At 39.2% G+C, this 12,637-nt stretch overlaps 1 protein-coding gene across 1 annotated transcript in view; it reads right to left on the reverse strand.

Moving 5' to 3' along the window:
- The window catches only part of CSMD1 (CUB and Sushi multiple domains 1), a 2,060,919-nt gene that overhangs the window by 188,916 nt on the left and 1,859,366 nt on the right, over positions 1 to 12,637 (reverse strand). The window contains 2 exon segments of the mRNA XM_038396611.2: positions 11,858 to 11,971; positions 12,343 to 12,423. Of these exon segments, the coding sequence (XP_038252539.2) occupies positions 11,858 to 11,971; positions 12,343 to 12,423 (195 nt within the window).

Below are 12,637 nucleotides of genomic sequence, written 5' to 3' on the forward strand. Positions count from 1 at the left end.
GACTTCAGTGGTGCAGCATCAAGCCCTAAAGGAGAAGGAAAATATTACAAAAAGAGAGGAAAAAACCATAAGCACAAGCATACATATTAATAAAATATTAAGGCTGCATGAAGTACAGTTATAAATGATCAAAAATGTCATTCAAAGCTAAACCAACTTTTCACGGGATCACTCAAAAATGTCATACTCAGCATGGGTGATTTCATTGCCAAAATTCAACTTTAGACCCTGAGTTACATCAGCACAGAAGCTGTTCAGAAAACATCATACAACTTGTTTTTTTTTTAACAGAAAAAGTGTATTTCTTTTGTTTTCCTATTATTCCCAAGGGGCTGAACCATTTTTACCCAAACTGTCCAAATAAAATTAATCTTCAAGATGAAATAAGGCCTTGAAAGGCCTGGAGAATTTCAGACATACAAATGAAAGTTCTAGATCATTTTGAACAGCTCATAAAGGGGATTACAATGGAAATTCTTAAGCAACCTTACTTCAAGCAATCTTTTCTGCCATAATGTATAAAGTCAATAGAAATTTCAACACTGACTTCAGTGGAGCCAGGATTTCACCTCAGATCTTTATCATGTAATCCACTACAATTTAAATTTTCCCCCTCTCCTTATCTGCCAAACATCAGTTCCTTCAACTCCATTTTTGAAATCCATCTCTAAAAGTAATCCTTTCTTCTCATCATCAGTAATTCTAATGTTCTCCATTTCCTGTACTGCTGCCCTCTATTTAGCTTAACATAATTTATAACTCAATCTATGAAGGACAGCTGATGGAAAATGAAAGCTGAGTAGCTTCAATCAGTGACAGACCAAAAAAAATTTCAAATGGTTTTCTGATGAGCTGAAGACCATGTACAGCCCACATTCTAATGGTATCAGCCGTATTTGGAATGATGATGAATCACTGCTGCTGACCAATCATGGACAAATTCTGAAAAGATGGGCTGAACACTTTAATAAAAATTCTGAACTGCCTGACCACAATGTCAGCATCAGTGCTTGATGGTCTTGAACGATTTCCAATTTGAGACCAACTCTCAATTCCACTGAACATATCTGAAGTATGGAAAGCTGTCAAGCAAATATCAAATGGTAAAGCAGTGGTTCCAGATTGTATTCCCTGCAGGGATCTTCAGATATGAGGGCCATGAACAGGAATCTCACTGACCTCTACTGAAAGTTTTGGGAAAAGGAGGCTGTGCCACAGGAACTTAAAGTTGTCAACATTATTCACCTTTACAAAAGGGAAGGCAAGTACACTTCTTGTGATAAACATAGTGGTTTCTCGCTCCTTGCTACAGCAGGAAAGATACTTGAGCAAGTCATGCTAAACTGACTAATTGATCGATTTGCAGAGAAGATACTGCCTGAAAGCCAGTGTACTGGGAAATGTACTTCAGATATAATCTTTGCACTTTGGCAAATTCAGGAAAAATGTTATGAGAAGAATCAAGATCTATATGTAGTTTTTGTTTATCTTACTAAGGCCTTTGATTCTATGAATTGAGATGGCAGTCCACCAGAAGTTTGGTTCCTATGAAATGTTTGTCAACATTATTAAATCTTTTCAGGCAGGAATGCAGTTCGTATCCTTGACCATGGTTGCTTATCAAAACTCTTTGTTACCAGTAGAGTAAAACAAAGCTGCATTCTTGTGCTAACTTTATTTAGAATCGTGTTTGCAACAGTTCTAATAGATGCATTCAGAGATATTGATTATGGCATTTACATGCAATACCATATAGATAGAGATGTCCTTAATTTGCATATCTGCATACAAAGATAGCAGTTTTGAAGACAATTGTTCATGAATTACTGTTCATGTATCCTCAAGGACATTCCGTTTCTTACTGATTGCCTTTTGAGCATGCAGCAACTTGTTTTTTTTTTCTTAAAAATCAGACTAAAGATAGAAGTCATGGTCCAGTCTCAACCAGAAAGTACTGCAACTTCTCCATTTATGTCCACTGACAAGATGCCACTCAAGGTCATTGAAAAATGTTGCTACCTTGGCCGTGTTGTTTCACAAGGTTCAATGAATGATGATGATATTACAAAGCACATTGGTGCAGCCAGTGATGCTTTGGAAAACTTCAGCATGGTCTCTGAAATGAACAGGGTGTCAGACTGCAAACAAAAAATGATATTTACCACATCATCATCATCACCACCCTCCTCTAGGGCTGCTATACATGGACTACTTATCAATTCCACATAAAACACTTGGACCAATTCCATCTATGATGTCTACTGCAGATTGTTAGGACACAGATATTCAGGCCTGTCTGTAAAGGCCTATACTCTAAGAATTCAGGTGTATTCTTATCACTTAGCTAGTTATAGAGATATAAAAGAAAGAATCAAAATCACTGTCTGCCGGTGTAAGGGCCTTCTCTTACTGTGACAGTCTGAGGCCCTGTGCTTAGGCTAAGATCTTTGGCTAAGCAGCAGAGGCAGCCATAAGCTGGGAAGTGACCGGTCACATCCTCACATTCCAAACTAGTCACATTGAAAGAAGGTGCTATTGGGCTGCTAGGAATACATCCTGTCCAGATAATGCCTATCACCTCCAGAGAAAGGGAAGTGCCTGGAAGATGGTAAAAGGAAGCTTAGCATCCTGTCTGGCAAGAACTCACTTATCAATAGCTGGGATGTGAAATCCTCACTTCTGTATTATTTTGTCATTATAGTTCCCAATTTGCTATTGTTTATTTGCATGGTCTCTGTCTAGTTCTGTGATTGTTTCTGTCTGCTGTATAAATAATTTTGCTGGGTGTAAACTAATTAAAGTGGTGGGATATAATTGGTTAAATAATCATGTTCCAATATGTTAGGATTGGTTAGTTAAATTTCAGTAAAATGATTGGTTAAGGTATAGCTAAGCAGAACTCAAATTTTACTATATAGTCTGCAGTCAATCAGGAAGTGGGGGGGGGGAATGGGAACAGGGAATGGGGGTGGGGAAATTGGAATCATGTTTAGCTAAGGGCAGGAATGGAAACAGGGACGCAGGTAAGGCTCTGTGGTGTCAGAGCTGGGAAGGGGGACACTAAGGAAGGAAACTGGAATCACGCTTGCTGGAAGTTCACCTCAATAAACATCGAATTCTTTGCACTTTTGGACTTTGGGTATTGTTGCTCTCTGTTCATGCGAGAAGGACCAGGGAAGTAAGTGGGTGAAGAAATAAGCCCCCTAACACAGATAATGGGAATTAAATGGCAAGATTTCTTTCCAAACACTGACGTCCTTGAGTGCTGCAGCATCACAGATAATGAAGCTTTTAAAGTGATAATGCAGCAGAGATGGTATGATCATCTGGTCTGTTTGTCTGACAATAGAATATTGAAGGCTGTCTTTCATGGAGAATTACAGATCAGAACCCACTTTAGGGGCAGACCAAGAAAACATTACAAAGACACTCTTGCGGCCAACCATCAATCTTGCAATGTTGACAAGAACACCTTGGAGTTCTTAGCCCATGATAAGATCTGATGGCAGCAGCTCTGCCACTTCAGACTGAAAGATTTCAAGACATCATGGACTGCTACAATCAAAAAGAGATGTATGAGGCATAAAGGTAAAAGCAGCACACATTCATCTACAACTGTCTTCATCTGTGGAACTTGTGGATGGGACTGCAGGTCTGATACTGGACTTTGGTTTCATCTCAGGATCCTCAATAAATGACTGTAGCTCATCCTTCAAACACAATGGGAGAATCCATCATCAACAGTTTAATCTATTTATTTTAAGAAAGAGAGGTGATATGATCACAGTTTGTAAGTACCTACATAGGGAACACAAATTTGATAATGGATTCTTCAGTCTAGCAGACAAAGGCACAACAAGATCCCATGACTGGAATTTGAACCTAGACAAATTCAGATTGAAAATAAGATACTATTTTAACTGAGGGTAATAAGCCATTGCAACAATTTACCGAGGGTTGTGCAGGATTCTCATCTCTGGCAATTTTTAAATCAAGATTGGATTGTTGTGTAAAAGATATGCTCTACTTAAGCAAAGTTTCTCTTCAGGGAAGGTCTGTGGCTTGTATTATAGAGGTCAGACAGATGATCATAATGGTCCCTTCTGGCCTGAACACCTAAGAATATATTAATCTTGTCTTGCATTTGTCTCACCTGTCTTATTTGGATGTCAAGTTCTTCAGAGTGAAGGAACATGTTTTAGTTGTGTCTGTAAATAGCATCTATATTTATTATGCTATACAAATATTTTTTAACAAGAAAAAAGAAAATGGAAAACACATTAGTCTTAGTTTACAATCCACAGTAATTTAGAATTATTTCAATTTGAACATTTGTATAAAAAGAATTGTAATAGCGTAGGCTTGCACATTATTTAATTAATTACAGTGTCACATACTTTTCACTTAATTTTCTCCTCTTTTTCTCTTTTCTTACTTCAAGTTCTTTTCTTAATACCATTGCCAAGAGCAATTCCCACCTATAGTACAAAAGTGCTGAAATCACTGCAGGCTTCACTATAGCTGAGCGGAATGTTTCTCCAGTAGCAATCTCAAGTTTAAAAAATTCACAATAGCTTCATGAAAGAATAGCCTACACCTTTCTCCTCAGAGATGCATCCACTTTGGCTCATGTTAAAAGTCCAATTTACAACAGAATGTTTTGGTTGTCCGAATCATCATGCCTACTACACATAATTTAATTATTACAACATATTTTACATAAAAATAAAACCAATAACCATGTTTACTATTGACTAAATGTATAAGAGTTGATAAGTAAAACAGTCAAGAACTGAAATGAATAATTGTAGGTAACTTTTAAAACCAATATACCTGAATTGCATTGAACAACGTTACAGAGAAAACAAGAAAATCACCAAATCTATTCACACTTCAGGGGAAAGCTGTCAACTACAGAGCGGGTGAGATTCATCTACAACATCTGAAATGACTACAAAGAAACAGCAAGAATTGCTGGGCTCAGAGAGAGCCAATAGCTCCCACAACATCTGCAAGAATCGTAGAAAGCCAGCTATTCTCTTGTTTTGTTACAAATGACTAATCATTATCAGAAGCTCCTCAAATTTCTGTAGTTTTTATATGAATCTTCCAGTTTCTTTTTCAGACGCTTGTGTTTTTCTTGAAATGGCCAAGAGTTAAGTTATTGCTATTACTGTAAACTCCAAACAAAAGCTGGATTTTTGGTGCAATTACTGGTTGCTGACTGTCAAAAACATTTAATACCTCAGGGCAAATCTAGCACTGACTAAACAACACTATTAAAGTGTAAGTGAGAACAGAATTTTGCTTCACAGAGCTTTCTTGTTGTAAGCAGAGTCAGGATGAGCTCTACCCTGACATCTGGTGGCAAGTCATGATAGGTTGTGGAAAAGAACTTCAGAGGCTGATCTCATTTGTATAGGCACACCCACCCCACCTAGAGGTCACTTTGGCCGCTGTAGGAGCCCCAGTTTCTCTGTTATTGGGGCAGGAATCACCTGGGACTTACCATCAACTAAGCAGCACTCGCTAGGCAAGGGTCATGGGTTCCAAAACCCAGTGAATGGAGAGAGGCTGGGGATAGGTATTAATACCTGGTGGTGTGGGCCCCTGGATGAGGGCCTTACATGCTAATTGCACTTACTCCTCTCTCCACTGTGGAATATCAGAGCTAATTTTGATTCTATTAGGAGTCTAGTTACAGGCTGCGGAGCTGAATTCACTTTGGGCCAATGGTGCACCAGCACTGAGGCTCCCCTACTACAAGCTGAAATCACAAAAGAGCTAAACTTACTAAGAGCTGAAATCACTGAGTGGTGTGTTAAGTAGTGGGGGAGCCTGAAGATATAGTGCGGAGCAGTTTGCAGGACGGGTGGAGCAGCTCGCGGGATGGCTGGCAGTGCAGAGCGGCTGGTGGAGCGGAGCAGTTTGTGGGATGCCTGGAGCAGCTCATGGGGGCGGCTGGCAGAGCAGAGTGATTCGTGGGACGGCTGGTGGAGCGGAGCAGAGCCCCATGGAGAGGTGGGGCAATCGGCTTTGGACCAGATAAGGTGCCCCTTAACCCCTCATCTCCACCCAGGTTGGGAGGTAAAACTCTGCAGATAAACTTTCAAACTCTGGGACTGCACTGACCAGGGACAGAGACTTTGGGGTTGTTGGACTTTTGGGACTTTGGCTGATTTTGGGTTGCTGGACTCTAGAACCAAAGGGAAAGGACATGCCCCAAATTGCTTGGGGTGGGTTTTTTGCTCATGGGTTGTGTTATGAATCCTGTTGGTGTGTTTCCCCAACATAATGCCACATTGCATCCGATGAAGTGAGCTGTAGCTCACGAAAGCTTATGCTCTAATAAATTTGTTAGTCTCTAAGGTGCCACAAGTACTCCTTTTCTTTTTGCGAATACAGACTAACACGGCTGCTACTCTGAAACCTGTCATTGTTTCTCTGTGTTATTAAAAGGCTTTTGCTACACTCAGACTCTGTGCTTGCGAGAGGGGAAGTATCGCCTCTTGGATGCGCCCAGCGAGGGTGATATATATTTGTCCCAGGTCACTGGGTGGGGGCTCGAGATGATGTTACATTGTGTTATTGGAATGAGACCCCTAGATACTGAACCCAGCCCTTGTTGCTGCCAACTCTGACAGGCAGAAGGGTTACATTATTATTTAAAAAAGGAGGAAAGGAAAAAAAGCAGCCTAATGAGGTGCTAATGAAATTCACACGTGAACAGTTCATCCTGTTCTAAAAACAACTGCTGTTGATTGAAATGTGTAGGTGCTTTCATTATGCACTTCCTGGTTCATTGGTTTGTGTGTTTATACATACTGAAAATACTGGGGTCAGACACTCTGGTCAGCTAAAGCCACTGTGAGCTATATAAGCAACACAAAGTGAAGAGAGAAGGCAGAAGGAGAGTTTGCTTTCTGCCTTGGGCTCTGATTACAGTCAATTATTGAGGCAGAGTTCTCCCTACAAACTGGGCATTGTTATCAAGCTGAGATTCCCAGAAGAAGGGATTGCCCTGCATGCTGTTTGCACATCTCATTTCAGGATTGGCGTATATGTGACAATAAAGCAATTTATACTTAGAATACATGAAGACTCCAAGCCACTGATTTCTTCTCTACTGGGATGGTGACCTGCAAGACCCTGGATGTTTGTTTCCGCTTGGCAGAGGGGCAACATTACTGTGAGAATGGGATACCTGTGTCAAAGGAACTACAATATACAAATAAAAAATTCCTTTGTTCTGAAAGAGTTATGTAAGACCATAAGAATAACCATATTAGGTCAGACCAATGGTCCATCTACCCCGGTATCCTGTTTTCCAACAGTGGCCAATGCCAGAAGCTTCTGAGGGAATGAATAGAATAGAGCAATAATCAAGTGATCCACCCCTGTTGTTCACTCCTAGCTTCTGGCAGTTAGAGGCTTAGGGACATCCAGAACATGGGGTTCCATCTCTGACCATCTTGGCTAACAATGATTAATGGATCTATCCTCCATAAACTTCTCTAATTCTTTTTTTAACACAGTTATACTTTTGGCCTTCACAGTACCCCCTGGCAATAAGTTCCACAAATTGACTATGCATTGTGTGAAGAAGTACTTCCTTTTGTTTGTTTTAAACCTCTGGCCTATTAATTCCATTGATTGCCCCCTGGTTCTTGTTTTTTGTGAAGATGTAAATAAAACTTCCTAATTCACTTTCTCCACACTATTCTTGATTTTATACACCTCTTTCATATCCCCCTGTAGTCATCTCTTTTTGAAGCTGAACAATATTAGTATTTTAATCTCTCCTCATAGGGAAGCTCTTCCATACCCTTACTCATTTTTGTTACCCTTCTCTGTACCTTTTCCATTAAAAAGATATCAGTTAACAATTGTAAGCAGGAAAGCAATATTCCTTATGTATTGTACTAGTTATGCAGAATACAATGGTTAACGTTGATTAGAGAAACACTAATGAATTTGTAATGTGGATATGCATAAGAAGCCATGTGAGTGAGACCAAAACTGGAGATATACCAGACCAGAAATGGAAGGAATGAGACTGAAGAACCAAAGGCAGCAACAACCATCATGAAATACAGGAGAACTTCCTGGTACTCCAGAATTTGATAACTTTTCCCCCTACCCATTCTGTCTTATCTGTTTATCATCTGACATAAATATATGTTCAGATGCTATAAGTGGCAATCATTTTGCCTGACATTTTATAAATAAAGGTGAAAGTTGATTAAGCCTAAATTAGGTGCATGTATGACTCATTTTCCCACCTTATATTCCCAACAATACATGCACATACATATTATAGGGGAACTGAGAGCACCTCCAATTGCTAAGATTGTCTGACACTTACCATTAAAAGACCCTGTTTTCAGTTTTTTACAACTTTGCCAAACTTTAACTGTTCAGGCTGAAATGTTATATGCTGGATATCTACCTCAGGCTGATTTTAATAAATAAATACAAAAAATAAAACATTCAGCCAAAACAATCCAGCCATTTCTGAGAATAAGTCTAAGGAAAAATACATTGTTTTTCTCAAGATAAACATTCTGGAAACCTTTTACTTGAAACGCTTTAGCACCCCTATGCTTTGGAGAATGGATTTGAAATTTGGTAGAGGGGTAGCCTGTATGTCAGAGATTTGCCTTTTGTTGTCCCTGTATCAATCCACATAAATTTGGACAACCTATAAACCTTTGAAAAAAATCACAGTTCACACATGCTCAATAGAGACTTGCTATACCGCTAAAATCTCTGATGATTCCATTTGTGCTGAGCAGGACTTTATCTACAACTGCAGCTCTGGGCTGCTGAGGACTGTGCCAAGGCCAGGTCCAGACACAAGAACTGAGAGCAAGGATCTGTCTCTCCTGTGCTCTCATTGACCCCCCTGCTGGGCCCAGACAGCATGGAGGAGGAAACTATTTGATTCAAATGCAGAGGGAAAGAGAAGAGTAGATTAAACTAAGGTGCCTGGGGGAAGGAAATGAGACTGGAGTCTGGGGACTAGAGGAGGGGGAAACTGGGCATTGGCTTGCAGGGGCAGAACAGGCACTGTCTGGACAAAGAGACTGGGACAGGGAGCCAGCAATGGGGGAGACTGGGAAAAGGAAACAGGAAAGGGGAGGGGAGGGTGGATTAGGTTGAATGAGTAGGCTAAAGAGGAGGACTGGGAGCCCCTGAGGATGGGTAGCATCGTCAGGAGGGTGTGTGACTGGAGTCCAATGGAGATGTTAATTTTGGACAAGAAGATTGGACAAGGGTGCTACTGGGAATTTATGGGCAAGGAGAATGAGGCCAGGAGGGGAACAAAAAGACTGGGAGCCAGAAGACACTAGGATGGGGAGTCCAGAAAGGGAGACTAGGCATGTCTAGGCAAGGAGACTGGGATGGGAAACCTGAGAAGTGGAGACTGGGATTGTCTAAGTGAGAAGAATGGGACTGGGAGGATGACTGGCATGGAGAAGAGACAGGACTGGCAGACGGACACGTGGGAAAGGATAAGGCAGAAGGGATCAAGTGTTTGTTTGTTTTGGGGGGTGGAATGGGAGGGGGGACGGGCAGAAGAGTCTGTGCCCATCAAAACACAGTACCCTCCAGAATCTGGAATAGACAGAACCCAAGATTCCTGAATTTCACCAGTCCTCTGCTGCCAGCAAATATCTATGTACCCACTGGCAAAGTGTGTCTCATCCCTAACTAGTGCTGGTCCATGCAGAGTGCCAGTTCATTATTGCTGTCGGTTACATGCTTAGCTCAAGTTGCAGAGGTCTGTGTGATGGATATAAAGGTTCTAACAAAATACTGATGACCCAATTGGCCGTCAATATGATGTCACATGGTGAAATTCAGTGGGTTTTAGAACAGAAGTACTTGTGGCACCTTAGAGATTAGCAAATTTATTTGAGCATAAGCTTTCATGGGCTACAGCCCACTTCATCAGATGCACAGAATGGAGCATATAGTAAGAAGATATATATACATACAGAGAACATAAAAAGGTGGAAATTGCCATACCAAGGGTATTCAAGCTTTCCTTTAAAAGAAAGCAAGAAAGCAAGAAAGAAAGAAAGCAAGAAAGCAAGAAAGCAAGAAAGCAAGAAAGAAAGAAAGAAAGAAAACTCAAGATATTATGTTGGCAACCTTAATTCTGGCATGTCCTAACTTCTGAGTGCTTGATTTTGCCACCATAACAATGTTTTTTTAACAGAGTTTGTGTGCATGAGTGCATACAAACTAACACACGTGCACACACCAGTATCTAATGTGATCCTGAATCCGTTGATATAAATGTTAAAACTCAACACACAACATTTTTATTTACATAACATTCTGCAGTGAATACCATTAAAAAGTAACCAAATGCAGTACTGCAGTATTGAGTTTGGTATTATCTTTTCTATATTTAGAATACATTTAGGTGAGTACTGGAAAAACAAAAGTCCATGATTATTAGTGGCAGATTGGCCAGGCTCATAGAGGGCCTCGGACAGAATGGCTTCTTCTGTGCAAGCAGTGGACATCATCCCTACAAGTGTAGAGGTCTTAGCCCTACATGCTACTTCCTTTACAGGAGGGCCAAAGAAACTGGGACAAGTTAATGTTTATCATGTTAAGGTTATTAATACAGTCATAGTCAGATGTCTTTAGCAATTACATGCTACTCAGCAATCATTTTGTGCAAATTGGGGTAATATTCAGTAATGTATACAGTACAAAGTATTAATATGGAATCATAATGAGTGCTTATTTTTCAGTGATGTCCACTGTAAATAATATATACTTTGAAATTATGGAGGGCTGCCAGTCCCTCCCCAGAAAAAGTTACAACTAATTTCTTGTGAAAAGTTTGATTTTTGACTGCTCTCCAATCTCCCTCAAGCTAAAGTTATCTTCAAATTTCAGGAACAGCTTCTCTTTTATGATAGACTCTCATTTCATAAGTGTGCTGGAGATCAAAGAAGGAATTGTACAATTATGATTTTGATTTTTCTTAGCCCTTTTTGTTTCAACAGTTTTGTGACTGTTTTTTGCCATCAAATATATTAAAAAAAACAAACACAAACTTAACACGGCCCCACCCCAAATGTCTGGAAAACTTTGCTTACAGGATTGTCATCATAAATATGAAGTTGTTGCTTGTCAGGTTTTAAAGACATTTTCACTTGTTTTTGTATGAATATACACAAATAGATGGGACACATACCTATACTTTTTTCACATATAATTAATGTACGTTCTTAAATCCTGAAATTTTAAACACACTAAACTTTCATATGTAATGTGAATAATCAAAAGATTTTCAATGTTTCCTTGTCAATGCTTAAATTTACCACAAATATTTTTAAAGCACATTTTAAAAATGTTATAATATCACATGGTATGAAATACCATGGTGAAAACACAGGTGAACCTTTTATTGGTTATCCTGCAAATGTTTAAATTAAGCACATGTGCTTAAACCTTCACAAGACAACAAATAAATATTTTCCCTCTGGGGTGCAACATACATTAGGTCATGTTAACACATTTATACTTTATGTTTCAATAACAACACTCATAAATCAAGGAAGTAGCGGGAACTCAACACTTTTGAAAATAAGGCCATTTTTGTTTAGATTCTTAAACATTGATTTAGGTATCTAATCAGACCTCAGGTTTCCTCGACAATGCTGAACTATCCATTGAGGAAATACCTGGAAACATTTATGTTAAACAGCAATGGAGACCACAGGAAATTAAAGTGTTCCAAATTCTTGCTGACATTTTCATTTAGGATAAAGGAAAACTAAAAAGAATACTCAATGAATCCGATGTACAGCCTGCACAAAAACAGATTTACCTTCACAAAATGGGGGTGAGCCCTCAAACTGCAACTTTGCATTCAGCTTGCAGGTCAACATGTCATTTCCAACCAGGGTGAAACCAGGATGACACTTGTATTTGGCAAAGTCTCCTGAAAAGAATCAATGACAGACTCTTTTTAATTACTCCTCCGGATGATCTATATTACCTTTTACAATTTGAAATATGTGATATTTCCCTTTAAAATACATTATACAGTAACTGTATAAAATAATGTAGAAATGTAAAAGGAGAAGAAAACTGGATATATGAATCTCATAATATCTGTCAGGAAGAGGAAGGAAGGAATAAAGGGAAGATTTCCATATTGTATTATATTTTCAGGCATTGGAGATACCTAGAAATGTATTCAGGAGGAGAATGAGATGTAGTAATGATTTAATTAAATTTTAAGTGAAGGTTGCATAATGGCCAAGTGTGCAAGCATGAGTTTTATGAGAAAATGAGATACAAATGTATCACCTATTTCAAAATCATCATCTTCTGTAAGTAAGTCAGCCTGTGGAACTGCTGGTGGAGGCTGGCATTTCTTTAGTTGATAAGCTACAAAACAAAATTTAAATACTATTAAATATTAGATTAATAAAATTTATTATAATGGAAGTTAACACCTTCATCCTACTATTGACTGTGCTAAAGCACCTGTTTGCCCACATGGAGTCACATTGAAACCCATGCACAGTCAAAATTGAAAGATCTAGGGCTAAATTTTCACAACTAAACAAATCAGTTAAAACATGATGGTGACCCATCTCAA

Source organism: Dermochelys coriacea, chromosome 3 (assembly GCF_009764565.3).
Source record: "Dermochelys coriacea isolate rDerCor1 chromosome 3, rDerCor1.pri.v4, whole genome shotgun sequence".
Classification (NCBI taxonomy): domain Eukaryota; kingdom Metazoa; phylum Chordata; order Testudines; family Dermochelyidae; genus Dermochelys; species Dermochelys coriacea.